General features: G+C 45.0%; 1 protein-coding gene across 6 annotated transcripts in view; it reads right to left on the bottom strand.

The window, feature by feature from the left end:
* Positions 1-2739: 2739 nt before the first annotated feature.
* The window catches only part of MICAL3 (microtubule associated monooxygenase, calponin and LIM domain containing 3), a 248532-nt gene continuing 225101 nt past the window's right edge, over positions 2740-26170 (bottom strand). For 4 of the 6 annotated variants that reach the window (XM_075122272.1, XM_075122273.1, XM_075122274.1 and 1 more), the window contains 4 exons: positions 14537-14602; positions 11919-12018; positions 10445-10518; positions 2740-10353 (listed from right to left, as the gene is read on the bottom strand). In XM_075122272.1, the coding sequence (XP_074978373.1) occupies positions 10169-10353; positions 10445-10518; positions 11919-12018; positions 14537-14602 (425 nt within the window). In that variant the 3' untranslated portion in view covers positions 2740-10168. The remainder of the gene's footprint in view (positions 10354-10444; positions 10519-11918; positions 12019-14536; positions 14603-26170) is intronic. The other 2 variants (XM_048828101.2, XM_048828130.2) reach the window with 1 other exon arrangement.

Below are 26170 nucleotides of genomic sequence, written 5' to 3'. Positions count from 1 at the left end.
ATATAGCCTCTTTGGCTGACACCAGGGAAATCTTTCCCAGGGCAACTGTAGCTGCCTCCAAAGTGGAGTAAAGACCAGAGCCAGTCAGGACAGACATTTGGTGTCAGAGCATTTGACACCAGCTTACAAGGATCTATCACAGGGCTGGCCAACCTGCACCTGAGAAGGAGACAGAATTTACCAGTGTACATTGCCAAAGAGCCACATTAATATATCAGCAGCCCCCCCATCAGTTCACCCCCCCCCCCCCGCCCCGCCTGCCAGCAGCCCTGCTGATCAGAGCCTACCCCTCCTTCCTCATGCCTCCTGTGGCATGAAGGAGGCTCTGGGGGGAGGGGGAGGAGCGAGGGCGAGGCAGGCTCAGGGAAGGGGTCAGGAAGGAGTGGGGGCCTTGGGGTGAAGTAGGGGCAGGGCCTGTGGCAGAGTCAGGGGTTGAGCAGTGAGCACACCACCCTCCTCCCCCCTGGCACACTGGAAAGTTGGCACCTTTGTTGGTGTCTGTGCAAGGAGCTGCATATTGGCTTCTGAAAAATGCATATTAGTTTCTCTGGAGCCACAGGTTGGCCACCTCTGATCTTTCTATATTAAAAAGATTAGAGCTGTTTCCCCACTGCCACCTGGAGGGCAGACGTGATGGCATCCCCAGTCAGTCAGTCTGTGGAGAAGGAGCTGTCAAACAGTGAGGAATAATCTAGTCAGCGCAAAGCCAGTGTGTCACATCAGCTCCTCCCAGCCTCATCAGCATAGCAGGGCAGCTTGTATTTTCCAAAACATGGTTTATTTACTTACTGTAAAGAAGAATAGAAGTTTGCACGAAGCTTTACTTTCAACATTTAGGATTTCCCCAGCTGGGATTCTCCCAACGGCCTGTAAATTTCCTGATGGGTGAACAGGGCAATGACAGATCTGGTGACTTGCTTAGTCATATGCTCAGTCAGCAGTGTCACTGGGATTAGAAACCAAGTTTCTTTGTGCTCCCAGCCCCTTTGTTCCAACCCTGTATCACATGGGCTCATTCATTAAGGGAACATCACCTACCAGTTGCGGCCAAAGCCTGTTCTCTTAGAACAGGTATAACTCAGACTGGAAGGCTCTCCCCACTGAAGGCAAACAGACTAGTCTCTGAATCCTTCCAATCTGTTGCAGATATTGCTCCACAGCTGCAGATACTGTAGCTAATCAGCCCCGAAGATGCACACAGCAAGGAGCCTGGGAGCGGAGCGCACATTGGTATAACGAATGGAATGTGTATTGCATATGGTATAGAGGCCTAGAACGGCACAGGCGCTGGTGTCACTTGCAGTGTGGGGTGGGTTTAATACAGCAAGGAGAGCAGGGACAGCTTATGCTGGGACTGCAGACTGAGGTGAGGGGATAGGATTGCACACCAGAACTGAGCAGGAACATTTAATGGAAAGCAGCGAGTGAATGCACATCGCTCACACCATGGCATCTAATGCTGTAAGAGACTAGAGATGAGAGCATGCACCAGTGTTATGCATGGAGCCAGGGCAGAGCCAGACCAGAGGTTTTTGCTGGGATCTGATATCAATGGCCCATGTCACTAAGTTAATGCAGATGAAGGCAGCTCCTTCTGATTTTATGACTCCAAAGGAAAACCAGCTGCTCCAAGGTGGTCAGCACCACATCTGCTGGCTCCATGGCTCTCCACTAGGCAGAAACACACACTGCAGCAACTTGAGGAACAATGGGCATTTCCTTTGAAAGAGGGCTCACAACTGGCACAACACCCCTCTGCAACTTAGACATTAGCTCCCCTCTCCCACATTTATGGCCTGGTGCCAGTTCCTAGGATTCATTTGGTTCCTATATTCCCACCCTGCCAGCACCCTCTAGGCTATTTCATCTTTCGCCATTGCCAGCTCCTCCCCTGGAGAAGAACTGAGAAATCATGTACGAGATGGGGAAAGAATGGGACATTGTGCTGGGCTTTATCCAGGGGTGAAAGTAAATTAAAGGACTTACCAGTACGCCGGAGTCCTGAGTGGGGGCATGGCCTCAACCAGAAGAGGCAGGACCTTTAAATCAAGATTTAAAGGGCCTGGGGCTCTGGCCGCTGCGGGGAGCCCCGGGCCCTTTAAATTACTGCAGGAGCCCTGCCGCCGCTACCCCGGGGCTCTGGCAGTGGGGCTCGGACGGCACTTTAAAGGGCCCAGGGCTCTGGCAGTGGGGAGCCCCAGTCCCTTTAAATCGCTGCCCAAGCCTGGCTGCCGGAGCCCCAGGGTAGCAGCAGCAGGGCTCTGGTGGTGATTTAAAGGGCCCGGGGCTCCGGCTGCTGTGGTGAGCCCCAGGCCCTTTAAAGCAATGCTCAAGCCCTGCTGCCGGAGCTCCAGCAGTGATTTAAAAGGCCTGGGGCTCCCCGCAGCAGAAGCAGCTCTGGGCCCTTTAAATTGCCACCGGGGAAGCCGGTCTGGTCCAGCACAGCGTACCGGCTTACATTCACCTCTGGCTTTATCAGAACAGCAGACTTGTTTGTTGTATCTCAGGTCAAAAGAACTCACATACTTCAACTGGGGCACAAAGATAAGTGACTTGCTCATGGTCACAAGATAACTCCATGGCAGAGACAGGAACAGAACTCAGGTCTCCTGCCACCCAGCCCTGTGCCTTCATGACAGGATCAACCTCTCACGCTCCTTTATTCCCCCTTTTGAAGTCCAGCATGGAAACAAGCAAACAAACAGTAAGTGAAACAAATGGCAACTCCAGCAACAAAAAGAAAAAAAATAATGAATGACTTTATTTTTTAGTTCAGTTGGCCACCTGAGGTGCTAAAATCTCAACACCAACAAAGCAAGTGTGCATAAAAAACAAAAAATAAAACACAACCAAACTGAAGAAAACAGGCTGGATGTTTTATACGCGTAGGATACACACTTTCCTGTTAACACTCCACACTCACCAACTATAAAAGCCTTGAACAGTCTGAATATCAGCGTTCACTCATATCCCAAGGGATAGGTGCCAAAGCAAATCCCTTCAATTGGACTGGACTTCACACACACACACATATACATACGTTTTATATATATATATATATATATATATATATAGAGAGAGAGAGAGAGAGACAGACAGACAGAGAGTGAGAGATTATTTAAATTACTGCAGTGCCATCACAGCATGGCATGGCATTTTCCCCTTCACATCTACACCTTTCATGACATCCTTGTCTGTTCAACTCCACTTCCTATATAGCACCATTCTAAGCATCTCCAAAAGCAGGAACATTCAGAAAGCATTTAATCTCTGTTATCGTGCATCAGTCAAGGAGGAAGTGATCTCTCCCATGAATTATATACAGGCTGTTTCATGGTATACTTAGAGACTTCTTTTTATTGCAGATGGTAACAGTTCCAACTCCTGAGAGCCATGTTGTGGCTTTTCATATTTTTACATACGAGATTAAATTATGCAGTGTTTCTTATCCATCAGCAGCCGATGTAAACAGTTAATCAAAAATTCATTTTAAAAGTTTTAACCAAAGAGGTGGTGGTGAATGTTTTAGAATCAACTGTTAAAAAATGGAACCAACGGCTGCTCCAGATCATGCAATCTAGACCTTTCAAATGCTCTAAAATGTTCTTGATTAGGATGTATAAAAATATTAAAATCCACCACAGAGTGCAGACAAACATGCTAACTAGCTCTGTGCAAGCACTGTGTTCTGATGGAGGCCTGGACACTGCAAATCTCATTTTTTGACCGCCGGGGTGAACAGAGGATCCATTGGTGTTTGTACAGCCAACACACAAACAAATATTTACAGGAAATGCAGAGACAGATGGAGAGAAAAACAGATTCATGTGACTGTTTTAAAACCTGCTGTTGCTCTATAATCCTATCCTGATATGCTTAGCAATGGAGTTTGCAACAAGAAGAGCCACTCTCCAGCCCCAGTTGGACAAATGGGGTTTTGGTTAAGTTAAAAAGACAAAAGTGTATTTGGAAGTTAGAGCTGAAAGATATTCATGTCTTTCCCTTTGCATGGTTTTCCTCTGGTGGAATGATCTCCAGAGCAGGCATGGGATAGGTAGGGAAGCACAGCTCTTCAGTAGGTTTGGGCCTCACCAAGTTGCATTGACTCTCACGATTCACAAGTGTACAAGGACAGGCTCCTGAGTTGCACCTCTGAAAGGATGATCCCTGCACTCAACCTGATCCCAGCCCTGAGCACAAGTGCTGGCCTCATCTTAGTTTGCCCCTTAGAGTGGAGGTGTCAGTTCCCACTCTAGGTACAGGGGAGTCTGACTCTGTCCAGTACTTTCAGGGGAACCCCATCCCAGGCACAGGGGAACTTAACTCCAGGCAGCACACATTGCCACTCCATGAGCCGGCCCCAGCTGTTCTTCAGCTCAGCCCACAAAGTGCATTAGGAAGTATGAAGCCAGTATTGAGCTCTCTTGCTGTTCTACCTCTGAGATTCAGAGTTATTATTGCATGGGCAGTTCATGAATGTTTAACCTTTCTAGTGATTGGGGGAACATCTCTGATGCAGAGAGACCCGTAGCAGAAGGAGCCATTTCTCAAAGATGGGGATTATTTAATTTCATTTTATAAGACTAGTCAAAGGAATCAGGGCACAATGCATCAGCCATGCATATAAAATCAGAATTACTTAACCATAGCAACTTTTCTTATACCAATACAGTCATGAACAAGCAAAAAAATTATTAAAAAGGAAAAGGATATCAGGAATTTTTCCTTAGTGAAACATTAGGGCCCTATTTATTCCTGCACTGTTGTAATTTAGACTTAGTCTGGGGAGGGCTGGATTACTGGATGAGAATGGGGTGGGAGGGAGCATTTGTTACTGACCCCAGGGGCTAAGCATACTGCCATCAAGGTCTATTTTTAATGCTCACTTTCAGACAATGGAAATTAAAAGCCATGGAGCTCGTTGCATGCTACAGCCCAAAGCAGGCAGGGCTGTACCCTGGGTACTGTGCTCCTAACAGAGATCACATTCCTGACATGCAACTCTGAAATCACGTTGCTTCAGGTGGGAGCTGTTCTCGGAAGACTAGAGTATAATAAGAAAGATCCTAAGTTCAGTGGGAAGAAGAGTAAATGAGTAAAAAATAAATGTTAAATATCTCGAATAGAACTGAAAAACAATTAATTAACAAAAAAGAAGCCAGGATGAATTAACATAGGGCTGAAGAGATCTGCACTGCCATCGGAAAGTACAGGAAAGCTTCAAGGTGTAAGGTAAGTCTTATACAGATTTGTATTTTTGTTATCATATTCTAGAACTTTCCAATTCTGAAACTTTCCAGCTTTGGCACTTTCTAACAGTGAAACTCATGCAGCCCTACTCCGAGTCATCACAAGATCCCAGCGGAGATGCAGCATCAAAGGGGCAGGTGCTACTGAGAAAGGTATTCCCCATGTGTTGGAGAAACTGAACAAGTGACAGGGATTCTAGAAGCTGGCTTGAAACATTTTGTAATATCTAAGTGCCCGACGCTGCAAAGAGTTATCAAGAATAGTACTTACTACCATGTGGCGTCCCCCTGAAGGGACTCCCCACAGTGGTCAGTGCTATGCCCAGTAGTATGTTGTTTGCAGGATCAGGCACTAAGGTTATGTCCACACTGCAGGTCGGAAGGTGCCTCTCCGATCAGGTAGAGACACGCGCTAGCTCTGCTTGAGCTATCCTAATAAAAATAGCAGCGTGGACATTACGGCAAGGGTGGCAGCAGGGGCTAGCCGCCGGGCTTGGACTGGCTTGTACTTGGGTGGGTAGCCTGTGCTGCAATGTCTACAGTGCTATTTTTAGCATGCTGGCTCATGCAGAGCTAGTCTGTGTCTGCCTACCCGGGCTGGGAGGCATGCTCCCCCCTGCGGCGGAGAGATACCCTAAGGGATTATAACTAGTCAATGCAGTTTGCTTTTCAAATCAACCCCTACCCCTCTTCCAAATCCATTTTTCATCTGAAATGTGAGTTTCTTTTTAAAGAGCAGCTTCAGGCCACCTATCACAGGGGCAGCAGCTGGGGTTGAAGCCCAGGACATGACCCTGTGGCTTTTACAGTCATTGGTGAATTACTTAAAAATGAATCCATGTTAAAAGATATTCTCGTTCCCATGAGATGAGGTTTTTGTTTGGAAATTGGTTTTGTATTGCCCCAAAATAAAATAACTAATTCTTTTGGTTGGGGACTCCCCCTCACCCCCGTTTCCTCTTTTATTCTTTCCTCTCCCAAGCAAGGGCTAGGGCTTCACATTAGGTTGAACCTGTCCCTCTAGCCCAGGGCTGAGTTGTCCTCCTTCCACATCCGAGCTGTTTGAAGCCTAGGACTCCTTCCTCCCCAGGGACATAGTACTCTGCCTCCTGCACGTTCCCAGTCTCAGCCAGTTAAGGAATAGACATGGAGCTTAGGTTCCAAACTCAGCTTTCACCAGCCCATGGTCTGGTTAGTACTATCTACGGGGGCACGCACTTGTACTAATAGACTCCAAGGCTGAAGGCCTTTAGTCTCCCTCACATTCAAGACAGCACGTATTACTGAATGCACATTGCCACAGTTGTGTTATTATCTACTCTACTAGCTCAAAGAGTTAGAACACCAGGGCCGTCCCTAGAAGGGTGCGGGGCCCGAGGCGGAAGTGACGGATTCATCTCTTCCATGACTGTGTTGGCCAATCGTAGTGGCCCGCGGGGCCCCCCAAAGTGTGGGGCCCAGAGCAGTTGCCCTGATTCACCCTACCCAATGGATAACTCTGTAGAACACCTTACTCAGATGCAGTTGCAGAAGAAGGCAGTTTGAAAATATGCACCCAAACCGTTTCACGTGACAAGAGTCTCTATATTTCATTCTAACAAATAAATATTTTTAATTAAAAACTAGTGCTTATGTAATGGATTTTCTGAAAATTTAACTGAACTGGAAATATAAATTGTGCCCTTTACAGGTTTTTATGAGGTAAAACAAGCCTCAATTTTGGTTTTAAATTGTTTTTCTTTTTTTTTCTTGTTTTTACATGTGCATTAGGTCCTCACTTTCTCCTCTGAGGCCAGTGAGACCTGAAGGGTTGCAGAGTTTAAGAACACGCATCTTCCCACCCCCCTTTTAGCTGGGGGCAGGGAGGGCTGTTGTCAGATTAGAGCCTTGTGTGACATCACTATTCAAGTCCTCCAGCACAAAGAGAAAAGTGTGAACCTCATATTTCTTCTATAACAAGCAACCAGCAATTTAAAAAATATTATGTTAAGAGGCTCTTTTTATACAGCATAAATGAGGAGGGCAGGGTAGCTTTTTGTTTTTTCATTTGCAGTGCGTATTTAATGATCTCCAGTCCAAAACCAGCTGTGTTCCTCAGACAGTGTGCGCTATTAAAATGGGTCAAGGCTGGTTTAGGAAAACAGTCAGCAAGAGCCACCCTAAATTTTGGGGTTTTTTTTGGTAGGAGTCACCATTTTTGCAGTGCAACCCACAAAAACAGTGTGTGTAAACTCCCCCTGCTGGTTCTGCAGCTACAGCTTGCCCCTTCACTACACAGGCAGGTGAAGGTCTATGTTCAGACGTTCCACTGGAACTTTGCTCTGGGTACCTAGCACGAACACTATTAAGTAACATAGTGGCTGGCTCTCTGCGTTGCTTTGCTAGATCTTGGGTTTAATTTGTGGTCACATACTCCCTGGGATGTGAAGGGCAGGAAGCACAGGAGACAGCTTGCTCAGCCCCTGCTAGCTGGACTGAGGTCGGGTGGGAGAAGGTATGTTTCCACAGCCAACTAAACAGCTTTGCAGATGGTCTCTGGAGAGTGACCTATCCGTTCCTCCTCTGCTTGAAGTACAGTGGGCATGGCATGGGTCCCTAACAGCAGTGCGAAGTCGAGAAAACAGACATGGGGCTCCTCCAAACTCTCACAGGAATCCAGAGGACTCTGCTGGAGAGAGCAGATGGCCAAAAAGCAAGGTTCCATGTCCTTTATGAACACAGGAAGCGAGTAACTCAAGGAATCCCCCCAAAGCAGAAGGGAGAGTCCCTTTCAGACACAGCAGAAGATTAAATGAGAAAGACCCCACTGATTGTGTATCTGCTCCACCACCAGGCTATAGCATTAACAATCTCAATGATGCTGCATGGATTTGTTTGCGAATGGGACACACGCTCTCAGATACCGGAGGAAGCAAGCTTAACTATCTTCCTTCGCTGTTAAACCCCAGAGAAAAACATACTAATAATGGATCATGCTAAGGATGTGACAAAAAACAAACGGGGCTAGGAAATTCAAAGTTAAAGAGGGATGGCATCACGCCCTATGCCCAGTAGGAAGGGTTAAGGATGTAGTGTACTTCTGGAGTCTGCCAAATGGTGACAGACTGCAGAGTCCTTCCCAGCATGGTAGCTGGATTGCTCAGTGTATGTCCTGCCCACTACTGCAAGTAGGAGTACAACGGGCACCCTCCTGGATCAAAGGCAGCAGCTCTGAGAGCGGAGCAGAAAGGAGCCTGCTTTGGCAGATGCAGAAAGAATTGTGCCTCATTTGCTAAGCTGGAAGTCATTCTAGGCAGCTCTTACAGTGGCAGGGTTCACGTGGCGTGGAAGGGAGAGCTATTGGTGGGGGAGAATTTTTAGGTCACAGTTTTGGTTTTCTTGTTACAAACTATTAATGGTATTTAAATAAATTACAGGTTTGTTAGTCCAGAGACAGGGAATCTGGGATATAGAGGGAAAATCTGCTCTGAACACTACTGGTTTCTCACAACTCCATGGATGTGCAGGAGATCATCATAGAAAGGACTTGGCTAGGGCAGGATGCATACGTGAATCCAGGAAGTCTGCCCTGTATACAAAGCAGGGACCAATCTGCGGTAGTGTCTTGCTCTCCTAGAGTTAAAACACACACTCCTCCCAGACCCAAGAAGTGTAACAGTAACATTATTAATAACAATACTAATAAATAGCCACAAGTAACAAGAGTCCTGTGATGTAGAAGCAGAGGTTGTGGGATGCAGCAGGCACACACCTATCACTCATTTGTCCATTTGTTTCTTAAAAGGTACAAAAATGAATCTTCTTTCAAGTATTAAAAAAATAAGTTAATTGACATAAAAGGGTCAAGGTGACTGAGGGCCCAGGCAGGTCTTAAGCTTCATTTCTGATGTGCAAAAATGAAATAGAGGGGGAAAAAACCGAACACACACTGAAGAGTCTCAACAACGTTTCACCCAGAGGTGGCTCCCTCTCTGGGTTTAAAAGCTAGGGAATGCCATTTGACGACCCCGCCCCTCAAAACACTTACCATTGTCCCACAAAGTCAGTATTTTCCAGTGTCAAAATGGTCGCAACAAAAAACAAACTAGATAAACTTATTAGCCATTGAACAGTGGCCATGAAGACACGAGACCAGCAGTAGCTCTCTGTCCAGCATGTAGCAAAGTGGGGGAGAACGCCACACTCTCTCTCTATTCTTCTTCTCATAACCATAACTCTAGAAAGTAAGATAGAGAGAGAGAGAGAGAGAGAGAGTGTCCTCTGAGGCCCTTGTCTCCACAAAAGCCAGGACGGGCAGAAGAGGTTTCAAACAACCACCACCAAAGTTTTCTCTTTCCAGTGTTCCTTCACACCCATGCATAATGCTCGCCTCAGGGTTGTTTCTTTGGTGGGGAGGAAGAATAAAACAAAGGTGCTGCTCTGGGCTTCAGTAGCTCTCCTTTAGCTGGTTAACTCCCCCAAGAACTGCTACAGGCTGCTGTGGTTTTCAGGAGAGGGTATCCACTTCTCTCCCTCTCATTAAAAAATGCTAATAGTGGAAAAAGGGAGAGAGATCAGACTGCAGCAAATCCAGTTTGGTTAAGGGTTTTTCCTCATTAAAAGGTAATAAATCTCTCTACAAAAAGTTTACCCCTTTCCCTCATATCACAAAATGCGAATGGCCCCTTGTATAGGACCCAAAGAGACTGTGCAATCTCAGGCCATCATCTTCAGCTTGGTTTGCAGACGTTGTGCGGGACCCAAGCCTCTAGAACCAAACCCAATTATCAAAAGGCTTCTGGGTGCTTCAAACTGAATTCCTGCATGCTGCAGAACCCTTAACAAGGTTTCCCCCTCAAGATCTCTCGATCCAGGTAGTTCTGGCAAACTCAGCGTAGGCCAGCTGGATAGCACAGACCAGCAGAGGTGAGTATGTTAGCTCAGGACCAGTTCAAGCTAGAGCCCTTGGACAGCATAACAGCTTCCAGGTCCTTGTCCTCCTCTTTTTCTCGAAGCCGCTGCTCCTCAAGGAGGGCCACCAGAGAGTCTCTCTGCTCCACGACTTCTAGCATCTCATTCAGGATCCTCTTCTCTTCTGATAGCTCCTCATCTGTTTTCAGGTGATCTGGAGAAAAAGTCAAAAGTGTCAAAGGATCTAGGACCGGAAAGAGATACATGAACATACTCCATGGATTGCCGTTCCTCTTCACCCTTACCTTCCACTGCCATCCTTTCCCGGAGTTCCTGCTGTAACCGGCTCTGCCTATCTTCCAGCTCCAATTCTCGAGCACTGAAAGGAGAAACAAAGCAAGAATGAACTGATGGTGCATGCTGTGCTGGCAAGGAGCCACCACACAGATTGCCACTTAAGCAAATTAAAACATTCTGGTGTTTACTCTCCTCCCACCCTATTGTATTTACCTTCCCAGACCCCTGCTTCAGCACTGTTCTGACTCCTTTTGGAACAACACTGGAGATGTGTAGCCGTTTCTTTCCTGATTAAAATGTAATCTTAATGCTTCCACATCACTAGTCTTCAACTGGAGTGGGCAGACAGAGAAAGAGAAGAAGATTGTGGAGACAGATTCCCTTTTTCACATGGCTGGGCAGCAACCAGGCCATCTGCTTTCTCAGACTGATCTTATTCACACTGTTACCAGCTGGATTTAAAATCCAAGACAGATACAGTGTGAAGGAGCAGATGCATCTGCAGTTATTGCTCAAGCCACATTTTACCTCTGTGCAAGTCTCCCTCCTGCTACATCCCACTCTGAAGAAAAAGTTACCTGCCAAGTAATGGATGACTGAGGGCATTGCCTCCTCAGATTCCAATCTGAGCAGCATTTTGGGGCTTCTCTGGTAGTAGCATCCCAGAGCACACTGAGCTTTTGAAACACCAAAGTCAAGTCTTGCCTACTCAGAAACTTGTTTCAGTAGGATGTAGTGCATTTTGGGGCATAAGCACTATGGAAGCCTCTGGTGTTCCTAAGCTGGAAAAGAGCTGTAGCATTTGCGCCCAGTTGGAAGGCTATGGGGTCCCACTGGAGACAGAGAAGTGAGGACTACAGGACCCATTTAAAGAAAGGACAGGAATGCAGACTTCTTGGCTGCATTCAAACAAGGACCTTGCACCAACAGAACAGTTTGCCCAATCGTCCCCCAAAGACCACTTGCCACTAAAACTACAGATGAAAGATTGGGGATGAGCCTGCAAGCAAGGGATGTTTTGTACGGAACACGCCTGGGAGGACTGTGGGAGGGCTCAAACCTTTGGTTACATTCACACTTAGGACTTACCAAACCTTTTGTGCTTCCACTCATCACGAGTTCTTTTTGCACTAGAGACTCTTCCAAAATGTACCTTTATTAACTTACTGGCTGGGAACTGCATTCTATCCAACACCACTATCTGAACACTTATTACTGGCCTCTTACCATCACAGCCAAGACAGTGCTGGAGGGAGGCCCTGCCAGTACTACCTGTGAGTAATCTCATCTCTGAAGCTAAAAGAAAAGGAGTACTAGTGGCACCTTAGAGACTAACACATTTATTTGAGCATCAGCTTTCGTGAGCTACAGCTCACTTCATTGGAGTACTCCTTTTCTTTTTTGCGAATACAGACTAACACGGCTGCTACTCTGATCTCTGAAGCTGTGCTACCCCATGCAGAAAGCCCTCTGCTCACTCACAATATCATCAGCTCAGACTCGTAGCGCACCAACGCGTTCTTCTCCTGCACCAGCTTGAACCACTCCTGCATCAGCTTTGGATCATCCTTCTTCCCCATGCCTGCCAAGAGAGAAACTTCGTAAGTTTTCAGGATGATGCCCTGCCATCCCCATGAGCCCGACAGCCAGGAACAAAAATGGGGGCAAAATGTGCAAAGAAAGCCGAGCAAGATGCTGCTAGAGCACTCCCAAGCCGGGTCCGTTTAGTTTGCCTACAGCACACAGGAAGAGGAGGGCACAGAACTGTAGGTGTCACCTCCTGAAGGATTCTCTCCTCCTTGGATCAATGCATTCTGAATCCTTTTTTGCCATTGCTCCTCCCTCCTCTTCTCATTATGGTAAACCCATAATTTAGTGGCTCACTTCTATTTAGCCTTCCTTAAACGAACTTGAACTTTAACCATGTTTTTGCACCTCCTCCATGTTACTACCTTTAATGTATGCTGACTGGAACCTTTCCCACCTCCCCCACAAACCCTCTGTATCCCTTATGTTATACCCTCCTGTCCTTCAGTCACATCAACTGAATCAGTTCTTTTATTGGCTAAGAGTGGCCCCTTGCCTACCTCTACTGAAACCCTTCCTTTTCACTGGCTCATCTGCTGAAGATTTCTCCTCTCCTGTGGTTCCTTCCTGCTACATCTCCACTCTCTTTGGTGAGTCTTCTCCTAGTGCATCTATTAACAGCAGTTCACTGCATCCTACAAGTACGTTATTCCTAGAATTGCTCAGCAGCATTAGAACTACACACACAGAAACCCATGCTACGCTTGCTAACATAAAAAGGAGAGAGCGAGAACCCACTTCAGAACTAATTTTTTAAAATTTCATTTTAAAAGAAACAACCCTGCCTCCTTTTCTCATAATCCACAGGCAAGGCTTCAATGGTGTCACATGTAGTGCAGATTAAATTGCTACACTATGTTCTCCAGAACTTTCTATAGTGATTTGAGATATGCCTCAGACCCTAGAATACACCATAGAAGCTCTTCCAAGGTAATTCCTATTTTGGGCCCCTTGATCCTGCAATGAACTACATGCGGGGAGAACCCTCCCTCTGCCTGCAGGAAGACCCCCTCAAATAATTGGGCAGCTGCCTGCCTGCATGGAGTTTGTTTCAAGAGGGGGCCTTCAAAATGAGCTCAAAGGTGCAGAGATTTGAGCAGAGCACCTGTTGGTATTTATAATGCAGGCCATTACCAGCTGCATGACTGAAAGTTATCTTCTCTCTCTCCACAGACTAACAAGGCTTTCTAGATTAATTGACATCTCTGCCTAGTTATACGTTATGGACACTCAGCATCTATATTAAAAGCAGCTTCTCTTTCTTTTAAGCACAGTCTTATGGAGGCCAGAAATGGCCAAACAGAAGGTTTTCTATTTAAATTCCAAACACTGAGAAAGCTGGAAATATGTGCCACTCCAATGACCAGTAAATTCATATCAGTGCCCTGCCTCCATACCTAGCTCCAACCAGCCCTTACACTGAGGTCAAATGGGAGATCCAGTAACTCCTGCTAAGCAGCAGCTTCCCTGCTTAGAAATACCTGCTACTGAAACACAGAAACAATAAATGTTTAGGGGATACTACCCCCCGATCCCCCATAACAGATTCTGGCTCTCTGGATTTTATACCAATCTGTTGCTCAGTTCCAAGCATTCTTTTCTGAACCTCTCTGCACAATATGCCCAGGTGACCATGGGAGGGGGGAGCTTAGACATGCAGATGTCCAGTGCAATGAAGCCATGAAAGCACTGGGAAGTCTCCCCACTCTTTCCAGTGCCAGGATGTAAAATAAATGCCTCTAAGAAACAGCCAAATACACCTGGCTACTGACCCATGAAATAGATCGTATGTATTTATGTATTTGTTGTTAACAGCCAATGAGCAGAGGGGTGTGGGAGGGTTGGGGAGGGAAGGCGGACAATTGATGTGAGAGCACCATGGAAAGCAGAGTAAGTGGTTAGCAAAGTTACGCTGTGATCACATTCCACCCCCTACCCCATGCCTTGGCAATGGAAACTCTACTATAACAAACTCCATCTGGGACAAATTCAAGAATGCACTCAGCAAGACATGGATCACGGAAGACCAGTCTGGTTTAGGTTGGTTGGTTTTTTAAAGCTCAGGGAAGTTTTGCAAACCGGTCTTTGTAAGGACACAGCATTCCTTTAATCCATCCATACAAATTAAACAGTCGTTTATGGAAGGAGATTCTCTTCCCTCATCCCCCGCCCCGTCTCCCAGACACCTATGACGAAGAATAGAGAAATCAAATACACCAAATGAAAACAGGAGCTTTAGCGTATAATACTGCTGCTGCCACTGCAAATCAATGTCCCGGTGACCTTGAGACTACCCCTTCCCCAGTTAAAAACAGAAAAAGGGATACTGTACCTTTAAAAATTGCACACTCATACAAGCTTGTTACAGAGGTTGCTACTGAGACTGAGGGTAGGAGACAGGAAGGGATTTGGAGGTTGGATATATAGATTTTTTTTTGTCACCAGCTGACTAGTGCTGCTATGAAAATCCAGCTGGGGTGGAGGGGGATAGAGGTTGCGTGAGGTTACATTACCTTCATGGGCACAGCAAGGGCAGAAGGAGAGAGGTCTACGACGTGGTGTCCCGGCATTGGGCTCAACTTCAATAAGACCAAATGAGGAAGAGGGAGGAGAGGAGAAAGAGGAAGGAGGAGAGGAAAGGGGTGAAATAAAAGACAAGCAGAGGACAAAAAGCATAAGAGTGAGAAAGAAAGGAAACAACAAGAAGAAAAGAAAAGAAAAAATACAAGAAATGGAGAAGCAGAAACGAGGGAAACAGTCTACAGATGAGTACGGTCCCTCATCAGCACAGATAACAGACAGGAGTAGACTGAGGCAGTGGGAGAAGCAGTTACTGAGCTGTACAGTTACTGGGAGGAAGATTACTCTTGAGTTTTTCCTGTTCATTGTAGGTTTTCAGTTGCAGAGGCTTCACTCTAATACCATGTTGAGTGTATGAGATACCAGGACAGTAGGTGAGGACAGGTGAATAATTATCTCTGGCTGATAAATGTCAGCTTTTAAAATAAGGTCTAGAAGGTCTCCGTTGCCTGTACGGGTCTGAAACTTGGGGCCCTGAGCCCTGCCACCCGAGGCTGAAGCCAGAGCAATGGAGCTTCATGGGGGCCCCTGTGGCCCCAGGCAATTGCTCTGCTTGCTACCCCCTAACACTGGCCCTGCCTTTTATACACAGAAAACCAGCAGTTGTTGTGGCACAGGTGGCCTGTGGAGGTTTTATAGCATGTTGGAGGGGCATGGGGGGAGAGGGAAAAGACTCGGAAAGAAAAAGGTTGAGAATCTCTGAGCTAGACGGTCATCCCCGAGGGGGGGAGGGAGGGAGGAGACACAATATGAAATTGAGCCCACTTTTAAAGAAACAACATGTCCACCAATAATTAACAACATTTCTAACAGAATGTCAGGAGAACAGATGCACCAAGAAGTGCCTGAATATCAAAGCTGGAGGCTTAAGACACCTGCGTAGTTAAAAAGGAAGGAATGCCTGTGTCAGGGAAAGGCCGTAACTCAACACCAATTATATGACGAGGAGAATTCATAACTCACAGAATTCAAAGCAACTCAGCATATATGACAGTGAGGCAGCTCTCACTGTAGAGACCTACAATATTGGCGAACAGGGAGAGGAGTTAGAAGGGACCATCACAGAACTAGCACAGCACACACAGGACACACTGGAGTGACGGGGGAAGCACATCAGCTTGCAAAACCCTGTGCTTGAGCAGCACGGCTCCCTCAGACAGGGCATCTCTTTTGCAGGGGGAGTAGGAAGGGAGGTTCCACAGTTGGGAATGTGATAGTTACAGCTCGCGCCTCATGTCACTTCCATTCATAAACCCGCTTTTCAGTTCATGTAGAACTTTTTTTTTTTTAAAAAAATGCATTTATTTTAGACTTGGTCTGAGCCCGGAAGTGTTTTTCCTGGGAGAAAAAGTTTTCAAGCTTTTGAGATATTTTTTCAGATTTTTGTTGTTGGTGGTGGCCTGAAAACTCTGCCCCAGCTTTGTTGAAATATTTCAAACTTGGTGGCTGAGGAATTCCTGATTTGCCTTGTTAATAGAAAATTTAGCTTGGAAATAAAACTCTGGAAATGTATGTAAAAGTTAGTGTGCTGAGTGTACACCATCTGAACATCCCATCTCTTCACTGAAACCCTGCTTCTGTGACAGATTTCTGTTACCCGGGGGGGAGCGGGTCTGTGGGGGTGTAACACCACTTCTGTGAAGAACATGAACTATAACCCACATCAGTGTATCATTATCACCACTTCCATCTCTTGCTATAAAAATATTCTCAGTGTTTTCTTGGCTGATCTGTCTTTTAGACTGTGAGCTCCTTGGGGACAAAGACTTTTTTGTGTGTCTAAGAGCACTGAGCAGAGTGTCCAAGCAGAACTTTCAGAAACTTGCACCAAACTGTGCTGCTACAAATGTTCAAAGTTGCAGATGCTGGAAAGATTACGTGTCACTTACATTTGAATATACAATCATTTTAAGAACAACAAGTAGTTCTAGAAATAGCAGTTGCAGACCACACAGGCTCTTATTTGTCGTACAAGAATTGAGCAGGCCCAGCACGTTATGTGGTCTGACTGGTAGTCCACGGAAGCATGGCTGTTAGGCTAGTAAATGCAGTTAGTACTGAAACACCAATGAGTGAGGTACCAGGAGTAGGTATAAACCCTGGTCTGCTGCATAACGCTTCAGAACATATCCAACAGTGAAGACTATATTGCTGCTACTATTCTGTAACGACAGCCCATCTTCTTGCTCTTCTTGCAGTTCTGGTTGAACTTTCTTTTCTTGCTCCTAACCTCTTATTTGCAAATACCTATAATCCCTTCAACCTCTCCCCAAGCAAAATGTGCGAACAATCAAGTTATGAAAGCTTCGGGTCCCTGTAACAACTGTAACTCTTGCCCATTACATGACTATTAATACTGGTCTGCCAGTAAGACAATGTACATAAACATAACTCTACAATGCATAATTCACGTTAATTGCATTATTTTCTATTCTGCCATATAAAAGCATGTAGCATGTCATGTCAGTGCATACAAGTTATGTGATCATATATACCAGAGCAGAGATAAGGTTGTTTTGGGAAATTTAACTCAATCTCCTAACTTCTGTACAACCAAAATCTTTGTTTTAGAAGGTGACCAGCAATACTTTTTAAAAAATGAAATACGCATAGGTTTATACTGAACACCCCAAATAGCAAGGGACAGAGGAAAGTGCAATCCTTTCTGAGTTTAAAACTTACCTGGGTTTGGCAGCGGGCTGAGCGGGGCCGGCGGCTGGGACCTGGCAGGCAGCCGTATGCCATTAAAAATCAGCACCATAGGCCGTGCCATAGGCAGGGCCAGCTCCAGGCACCAGCATTCCAAGCAGGTGCTTGGGGCGACAATCTGCGTGCCGGCAGGGCGTTGCTGCAGTGGCGGCGATTCTGTGGCAGCCTCTATCTTTATGGAGGAGATGGTATGATGGGATAACATGATTTTGGTAATTAATTGATCTTTAAATATTCATGGTAAATAGGCCCAATGGCCTGTGATGGGATGGGATCTGAGTTACTACAGAAAATTCTTTCCTGGGTATCTGGCTGGAGAATCTTGCCCATATGCTCAGGGTTTAGCTGATCGCCATATTTGGGGTCGGGAAGGAATTTTCCTCCAGGGCAGATTGGAAGAGGCCCTGGAGGTTTTTCACCTTCCTCTGTAGCATGGGGCATGGGTCACTTGCTGGAGGATTCTCTGCTCCTTGAAGTCTTTAAACCACGATTTGAGGACTTCAGTAGCTCAGACATTGGTGAGAGGTTTTTCGCAGGGTGGGTGGGTAAGATTCTGTGGCCTGCGTTTTGCAGGAGGTCGGACTAGATGATCATAATGGTCCCTTCTGACCTTAGTATCTATGAATCTTCAGCCGCCCGCGACGACAAATCGGTGGCAGCTTCCATCTTCAACCGCTTGCAGCGGCGGCAATTCGGCGGCAGCTTCTATCTCTTCAGCCACTCGCAGTGGCAGCAATTCGGTGCACTGCTTGGGGCAGCAAAAATGGTAGAGCCGGCCCTTGCCATAGGTTGTTGACCCCTGCTCTTAGCAGGTCATCCTTCAGTCTTCTTTTCTCAAGATTAAACATGGCCAATTTTTTTAACCTTGCCTCTTAGATCAAGTATAATAAACCTTTTATCATTTTTGTTGCTCTCCTCTGGAATCTCTCCAGTTTGTCCACATCTTTCCTAAAGTGTGGCAGCCAGAATTGGACACACTACTCCAGGTGAAGCTCACCAGTGCCGAGTAAAGCAGGACAATTATCTCTCGTGTTTTACATACAACATTCATGTTATACACCCCGGAACGATATTAGCCTTTTTCCAGCTGTATCACATTGTTGATTCATGTTTAATTTGTGATCTAGTATAACATCCAGATCCTTTTCAGCAGTACTATCACCTACCCAGTTATTCCCCATTTTGTAGTTGTGCACTTCATTTTCCCTTCCTATGCTAAGTACTTTGCACTTGTCTTTATTAAATTTCATCAAATGTTGATTTCTGACCAATTCTCCAATTTGTCACAGTCATTCTGAATTATAATCCCGCCCCCCAAAGTGCTTGCAACCACTCCTAGTTTGATGTCATCTTCAAGTTCAATAAACATACTCTCCACTCCATTAACCAAGTCCTTAATGTAAACATTGAATAGTACCAGACTCAGAACTGACAAATCCATACTGGCTATTCCTTATAACCCTATTATCCTCTAGGTGCTTACAAACTGATTGTTTAATAATTTATTCCAGTATCTTTCCAGGTATTGAAGTTAGGCTGACTGGTCTACAATTCCCCGAGTCCTCTTTGTTCCCTTTTTAAAGATAGGTAGCATGTATATCCTTCTCCATTCCTCTGGGACTTCACCGATCCTCCAGAAGTTCTCAAAGAAAATTGCTAATGGTTCCAAAATTGCTTCAACTAGTTCCTTAAGTACCACAGGATGAATTTCATCAGATCCTGCCAACTTGAATAGATCTAATTTATCTAAATATTCTTTAACCTGTTTTCCCCCTATTTTAGCTTGTGTTCCTTCCTCCTTGTTGTTCATATTAATTGTATTGAGTATCTGGTCACCATTAACCTTTTTAGTGAAGACTGAGGTAAAATAGACATTAAACATCTTCGCCTTCTTGCTATCATCAGATATTAGCTCTCCTTTGCCATTAAAGAGAGGACCTACACTTTCCTTCATCTTTCTACTGCTCCTAATGTATTTCAAGAACCTCTTCTTATTGTTTTATGTCCCTTATTAGGTGTAACTCATCTTGTACCTTAGCCTTTCTGATTTTGTTCCTACACGCTTGTGCTATTCTTTTGTACTCCTCCTTAGCAATTCATCCATGTTTCCACTTTCTGTAGGATTCCTTTTTGATTTTCAGGTCATTAAAAAGCTCCTGATGGAGCCATATTGGCCTCTTATTTATAATGCTTCCTATCTTTCCTTCACACTGGGATAGTTTGAAGTTGTACTTTTAATACCGTCGCCTTAAGAAGCTGCCTGTTCCACTTAACTATTTCCCTTAGATTTTTTTCCCGTGGAACCTTAACTACCATTTCTCTGAGTTTGTCACAGTTTTTTTTAAGTCCATTGTCCTTATTCTGCTGGTCTCACTCCTTCTTTTCCTTAGAATCATGAAATCTGTCATTTCATGATCACTTTCACCCAAATTACCTTCTATCTTCAGATTTGCTACCAATTTCTCCCTGTTGGTCAGAATCAAATCTCAAATAGCTGTCCCCCTGGTTACTTCCTCCACTTTCTGAAATAAGTACAATACGTTCCCCAAACACTCCAAGAACTCATTGGAAATGTGGTGTTTCCAACAGATGGCTAGGTAATTCACGTCCCCCGTTACTAGCAGGTCTTGTGCTTTGGATAGTTTCTGATTTGATGCTCTACAGTTGACAACAACCATGACATGTTATTTTATATATATATTTTCTGGAGCTTTTAATATGTTCTCAAAAACATCAACTTGGCAGTATTGTGAAAACACTGGTGTTCACCTGTTAGTAGAGCACTGGTGAAAAAGTGTTTGTTTAGTGCACACACTAATCCCAGGGGTCGTATGGTGCATACACTACTCCTGCCACAAAGGATAATATGTGCTGTTTTCTCTGCATTGTGATCTGTGAGATTTATAAAACCCTCCTCCTCTTCTCCCAATACCTGCTCCACTGTTAGAGCCATCTGTATTCCCTGCCTTACTCCTTCTTATAAATACCCTTTCCCTCTGCCAAACCCAGGCCCTGGCTTAGTCATTTCTCCCAGGTCCCTCCCTACATCCCACATGCCAGACCCCCCTTGCACCCTGGTTCCACAGCCCCCTTGCCCACTTACAGTCTAGCTTTACTGCTTTTCCCAATTCCTGTCTTGTGCCAGAACCACCAATGTCTCACCCTTGCAACTTTTTGCAGTAACCTCCTCATAACAGACTTCTTATTTTTCCCAATGACCCCCTACTCCTCCTCACCACCAGAAACACCTCCATGCCAGACCTCACAATACTTCTCTAGTGTCCAAATTCTTTGCCAAAAGCCCTGCAACCTAATCCCACTGCATCTGCATCATAATCCCCTCCTTTCTAGCCTCTTTTCTTCTCCATGTGCTACTATCTTCAACCGGAAGCATCTCTTCTTCTCACAGAGTCCCCTCTCCTGCAGTGATCTACTAGGCCACGTCTACACTACCCACCGGATCGGCGGGCAGTGATCGATCTATCGGGGATCGATTTATTGCATCTAGTGTAGACACGATAAATCGATCCCTGATCGCTCTGCTGTCGACTCCGGAACTCCACTAGGGCAAGAGGCGGAAGCGGAGTCGATGGGGGAGCGGCGGCCATCGATCCCGCGCCGCGAGGACGCGAAGTAAGTGATTCTAAGTCGATCTAAGATACATCAACTTCAGCTACGCTATTCTCGTAGCTGAAGTTGCGTATCTTAGATCGATCCCCCCCCAGTGTAGACCAGGCCCTTACTCTGGCTTTATTGCTTATACTACTGCTTCTTCCTCCAGTAGAACATTCTCTGTTCCCAGTCACAATGAAGGACTTGGAAAGCGTTCCAGACTTTTTTATTTGTAACATATAAACAAGATGTTGCCACTGTATCACACAGTTACAGGCTTTTGGGCAAAGCTACAGAGTATTGCAGTGAACTGAATGACTGTCCTGTATTGCACTGAGTTGCATAGCATATTGTACGGCAGTGAATTATTACTGCAACATTTATAAGTGTTACGAATTATACCTTAACATAAGGCACCTATCATCATGGTATTGTATTGTGCATATCACTGGATGATACTGTGCTCTATTATTGTACCATACAACCCCAAACAGCTCATTTTACTGCATTGTAGACCACTCTACTACCCCTTCCTATGCTGTACAGTACAACATCTCCGCTCTCCTCCTATCTGTTGGGACTCCCCATTTTTAGTGATTCCTGCAGTGGAGTGAGTGGTTGCACATAGATTTCACCATGTCATTTTTAAATAGCAATTGTTTAGTTAAACAAGTTAAATCTAAGCTAGTTCATGGAGTGAGGGAACTGAGCTTTTCACAGATGATCATGGATCCCAAACACATTCCCATGTCATCCACATTGACTAGCTCTTCTGGTGGATCCCTTTAAGAAAAGCCCTGTAGCTGTTTTTATAAGAAGAGACTCAGGAACAATTTTATGTGACAAATAGAAAAACATCTCTCTTTAGCAAGATCATTCTTTTAGATGGCCCACTTACCATCATATTTCACATTTAAATTCCACAAAAGCTCAATTTTTAAAATATGGGGTTATTTATTTAAGGCTCTGACTCGACGGATTTGTGCTTGCGCAGGGACTGGGTTCCGGGCAAGCACAGATAAAGCCTAACCATACAAAATAAGCAGTTTACAAAATAGTGATGAAGCCTTGGTCCCCATCTATCCTGCCCTGCCCTTGTCATTTCTCCTTGCACCTCACCTCCATTTCAGTCTTGCTGCTTCTCCCAGGACCTTTCACCTCTCCTCACCACAGATAATGGGCCTTTCTTAATAGTGTTTGGCACGGCTAGGTCCCTAGACCACTATTTTCTCTCTCTCTCTGTTTAACAACTTAACCATAGTCAACTGCACCAGGTAATGCACTGTTGGAAGGACAACACCCCAGATTGGTTTCCTCTTTTCTCTGCTGTGAGATACTGTTTCATAAACGCAAAGGAAGTGTAACGCCAACAGACCTCAGTCGTCGGCAGGCAGGATCGAACCAGTGATCTCTGAAGCTTAGTGCATGAGCCTCTACCGCATGAGCTAAAAAGCCAACTGGCTATTAGCTAAGGCTGTAGAGCAGACTCAACCTCTCTCTCTAAGTGGTCTCAGTGCCACTAGATGGGACAGACACCACACCCAGAAGGTGTGTGGGTTACAGATGCACCAGGCGTGACCAGGCAGGAAGGAAGAAAGTACAGAGGAAAAGCTGAAGGTGGCAGCAGGATTCCTAAGTTAAACCCCACCATCAGCCTCAGTAAGTCTCCTCTGCATGAGCCCTATGGGATGAGAGCTGAGCTGATTTCCCTGAGAAGTGCTGAGCACCTACAACTCCCATTGACTTCCAACGGACGCACTGCAGACCAAGTGGGATCATGTTCTCTAGGAGGGGCTGCCTAGAACAAGGCATTAGATTTGCACATTGCTGGCTAACCATAGTGGGTTGACAGCACACAGCAGTGCTGGTCAGAAGAGCCAGGTCTGAGGCTAACTCTCAGGGTCTTATACATTGCTGTGATGAGTTGGCCTCACCAATTCAGGAAAGAGGAAGTGAGTGATATTTTTAAACTTCTTATGCCACCCACAAAAACTTCCTTTAGCAGCCAGAGTAAGAACATAAGAACGGCCATATTGGGTCAGACCAAAGGTCCATCTAGCCCAGTATCCTGTCTTCCGACAGCGGCCAATGCCAGATGCCTCAGAGGCAATGAACAGAACAGGTGATCATCAAGTGATCCATCCCCTGTTGCCCATTCCCAGCTTCTGGCAAATATTGAAGTCTGAGATGAAACCAAAACCACACCTGACTTAGACCAGTAAAAAATCCTTTGTACTCAGACCAGTAAAAAGATCATGGGAGGTAGCATCTTTCTTTCATGCCTCTGAAGTCCTTCACTCCTCTTGGAGGCTTATGGTTGTTAAGTACATGACAAGGGACCATCCCAATTTCAACTGGTTTGAGCCAGGCCCTGTAAGACTAACTTTGCAGGTCTTTAAAGGGACACAGTCAACTTGAATTGAATTTAAAAAAATCAAGGTTCTGGTGCAGCATGCTTTAAACAGGATATGCAGAATTAAACAAATATTAGTCAGGGTTTTTCTATGCTTCCCTGCTGGCTGATCGTTACAAGAATCTTTTCTTTAATTCCATGATCTCATATTTGTACACTGCCTCATTCAGTGCCCAGAACAGAACTGCTCTGAGGATGAACCAGGATATACTGTCAAGGAGACTTTGTCTATAGGGGCCTGCCTCATTTGTTGCAGGAGTTGGAAGGTGTGTAGTGAATGAGGCAGACGATTGCAAGAAAAAAATGTTTGGTCTCATGGTTAAGGAGGTGAATGCAGCCCTGGAGAACTGGATTCTATACTTGCTTCTGCCACAGAGTTCCATTTGATGCTGGGCAAGTCAGATAAACCAAACGTTTTACAGATGGTCACTAATGTTAGGTTCCTCATTTTCTGGGTACCCAACTTGAGACTCTGTGGTCTGATTTGCAGAAGTGCTGAGCGCTCCCAGCTGCAGCTGACATTAAAGAGAGCCGTGGTTTGAACATATGAAGTGCTATATGATGCGAAGCATTCTGAAAAAAATCAAATCCTAGGTATCTCATATTGGGCACCCAAAATTAGTGGAAATTTTTGACTTTAATTCCTCTGTGCCTAAGCTTCCTATCTGTAAAATGGAGATAACAATACCTACTCTCATAGCAGTGCAGTGAATATGAATTCACTAGTGTTTCTGAAGACACTCAGACACTATAGTGATGAGTGGCACAGAGAAAGCCCATGAGGAAATGTCTTCAGAGCAGGGTTTGAATGATGTGCACTAAATAAGGCCAGGGGCCACACACTGAACACTGACGAAACAGTAAAATATTGAACAGCTGCTCTTTAAGGGAGCACCATCCATCGTGCACTGAATGAGGTAAGGATCCTGTGGGCAAAAGCACATGAGATCATGTAATTAAAGACTGTATCATAATGCATATGCACAGGGAACAAATTAAGGTTGCCTGGATAATCTTCATTCTGGCATTTCTTAACTTTTAAGTGCTTGACTTTGCAACCTTAATCATGTTCTTTTAACACTGTTTTTGAGATGTAATATAATATACACATAAGACTGACTGCCCAGCACTGACATGCAGTCAGCCCTAGCATGAAATGCAGCATCTGTTTAACAGTGCCAATATATAACATTTTAGAATAGGAAGTGAGGAATATGCCATCTAAATAAAAGTACAGAGGCAATATAGGGCAATACATGTAATTACACAAATTGGAATTCAACCAGGACGTCCAGGTTAGCATTGCTATTCTTGTGAAAATTGCTGTGGAATCTGTAATGACTTACTATAATGCAACTCTCCCGGTATCAAAGAATACAAACACGGATTCATAATAGGCCTTAATTATTCAAGAGGGTTTAGAGATTTACAGTTCAATTTGAGAAATAATTTTTGTACTTCTGATTATCTCAGTCGGTCAGCATTCTATGGCTAGGGCAGCTTCTGCAGTCTGGTCTGACCCTCCGAGACTGGTTCAATGAACAGACTCTGACTGCTACTAGAGTCATCATTAATCCAAACAGGAGTCCTAGCCATTCACAATGTGCTTAGCAGGGGAATAAAGCCCCAATCTGGAAACAGACAGTGTGTGGGCAGACTGCTGCACCAATATGGAGCCCCAACAACTTCGGTGGCACTCAACACAGATACAGCAGTTGGCCTGGGCATGTCAATTGCAGGACTGAGGCTTCAATTCACCATTGAACTGGAACAATGAAGGAGATGAGCTTCTTTCAGTAACTGCAGTACTGTGCATCCATTTCTGGCCTAAGTGCTCTGGCAGCCCAAAAGCAAATGTAAAACAAATCACAGAGGAAACAAACTGAACTACAAAGCTACATAATCTGATAGGATGCACTGATTATTTTTTAAAGGGATACTGCCACGGACTGTACTTTTGGCTCAATTTTAAAGTATATTTTTAAAACAACTTTTCAACATCTAATATGAATAGAAATGTCTCAAGATTTGTCAAAAATAAGTCAATTACTTTTTTTTTTTTTAATGTAAACATTCCCCTGGAGCGTTGGAAAGCCAAACACAACAGAACTGTGCTAGTGAATGAGCACCACAAAGTAAAACGGACTGTAAACAGAAAAAGACAATCTTCAGTCTAGTGTGACTGTCCAAGCTGAGAGAAATTGAAAAAGTCAATGACCATAAATTGTGAAAAGTAAATTAGGTTTTTAGTTTTAATAATTTGAGATTATTTGCAGCACAAGGAAGGATTTCATTTTTAAAATGACAGTGTCCCTTTAAATGAATTAAGGCTTCTACTTTTTATTTATTTATTTTTTTTAGCCATCATTAGTGATTTTGATGGGACTGCTGTCTCCAAGGAGGCATCGGTTAGGATAAGAAGAAGGGGAAGGTATCATGAAGATAGCATTAGACAGGGATAAGGATCTATTAAGTGTACCTCAGCATCAACCCTTTTACAGCTCCTACTGTATATGCACATAAGGGTGTGGGGCACAACTGATGGGCATGTCTGGGAAGAGCCTTACTTTTGAACGTTTTCTTAAAAAGTCTCAGTATAAGATAAACTCCAGAGAGACTGATACAGCAAACGAAGCACAGGGCTCCAAGGAAGGACTGCCACATGAAAATGACCACAAACAATTTGGATAGCAAGCTGGGGCCAGTAAAAGCCTGTATCCCATCACTTGAACGCAGGGGGGTATTTTTTGTCCAAAAAGCTAGTGTGTCAGGGTGGACTGGAATTATTCCCAGCAGCCGGACAGACAGAATACTGTGTGGTGCACTGATGGCC

Source organism: Caretta caretta, chromosome 1, assembly GCF_965140235.1.
Source record: "Caretta caretta isolate rCarCar2 chromosome 1, rCarCar1.hap1, whole genome shotgun sequence".
NCBI lineage: Eukaryota > Metazoa > Chordata > Testudines > Cheloniidae > Caretta > Caretta caretta.
This window is presented reverse-complemented; position numbering and strand designations above follow the sequence as displayed.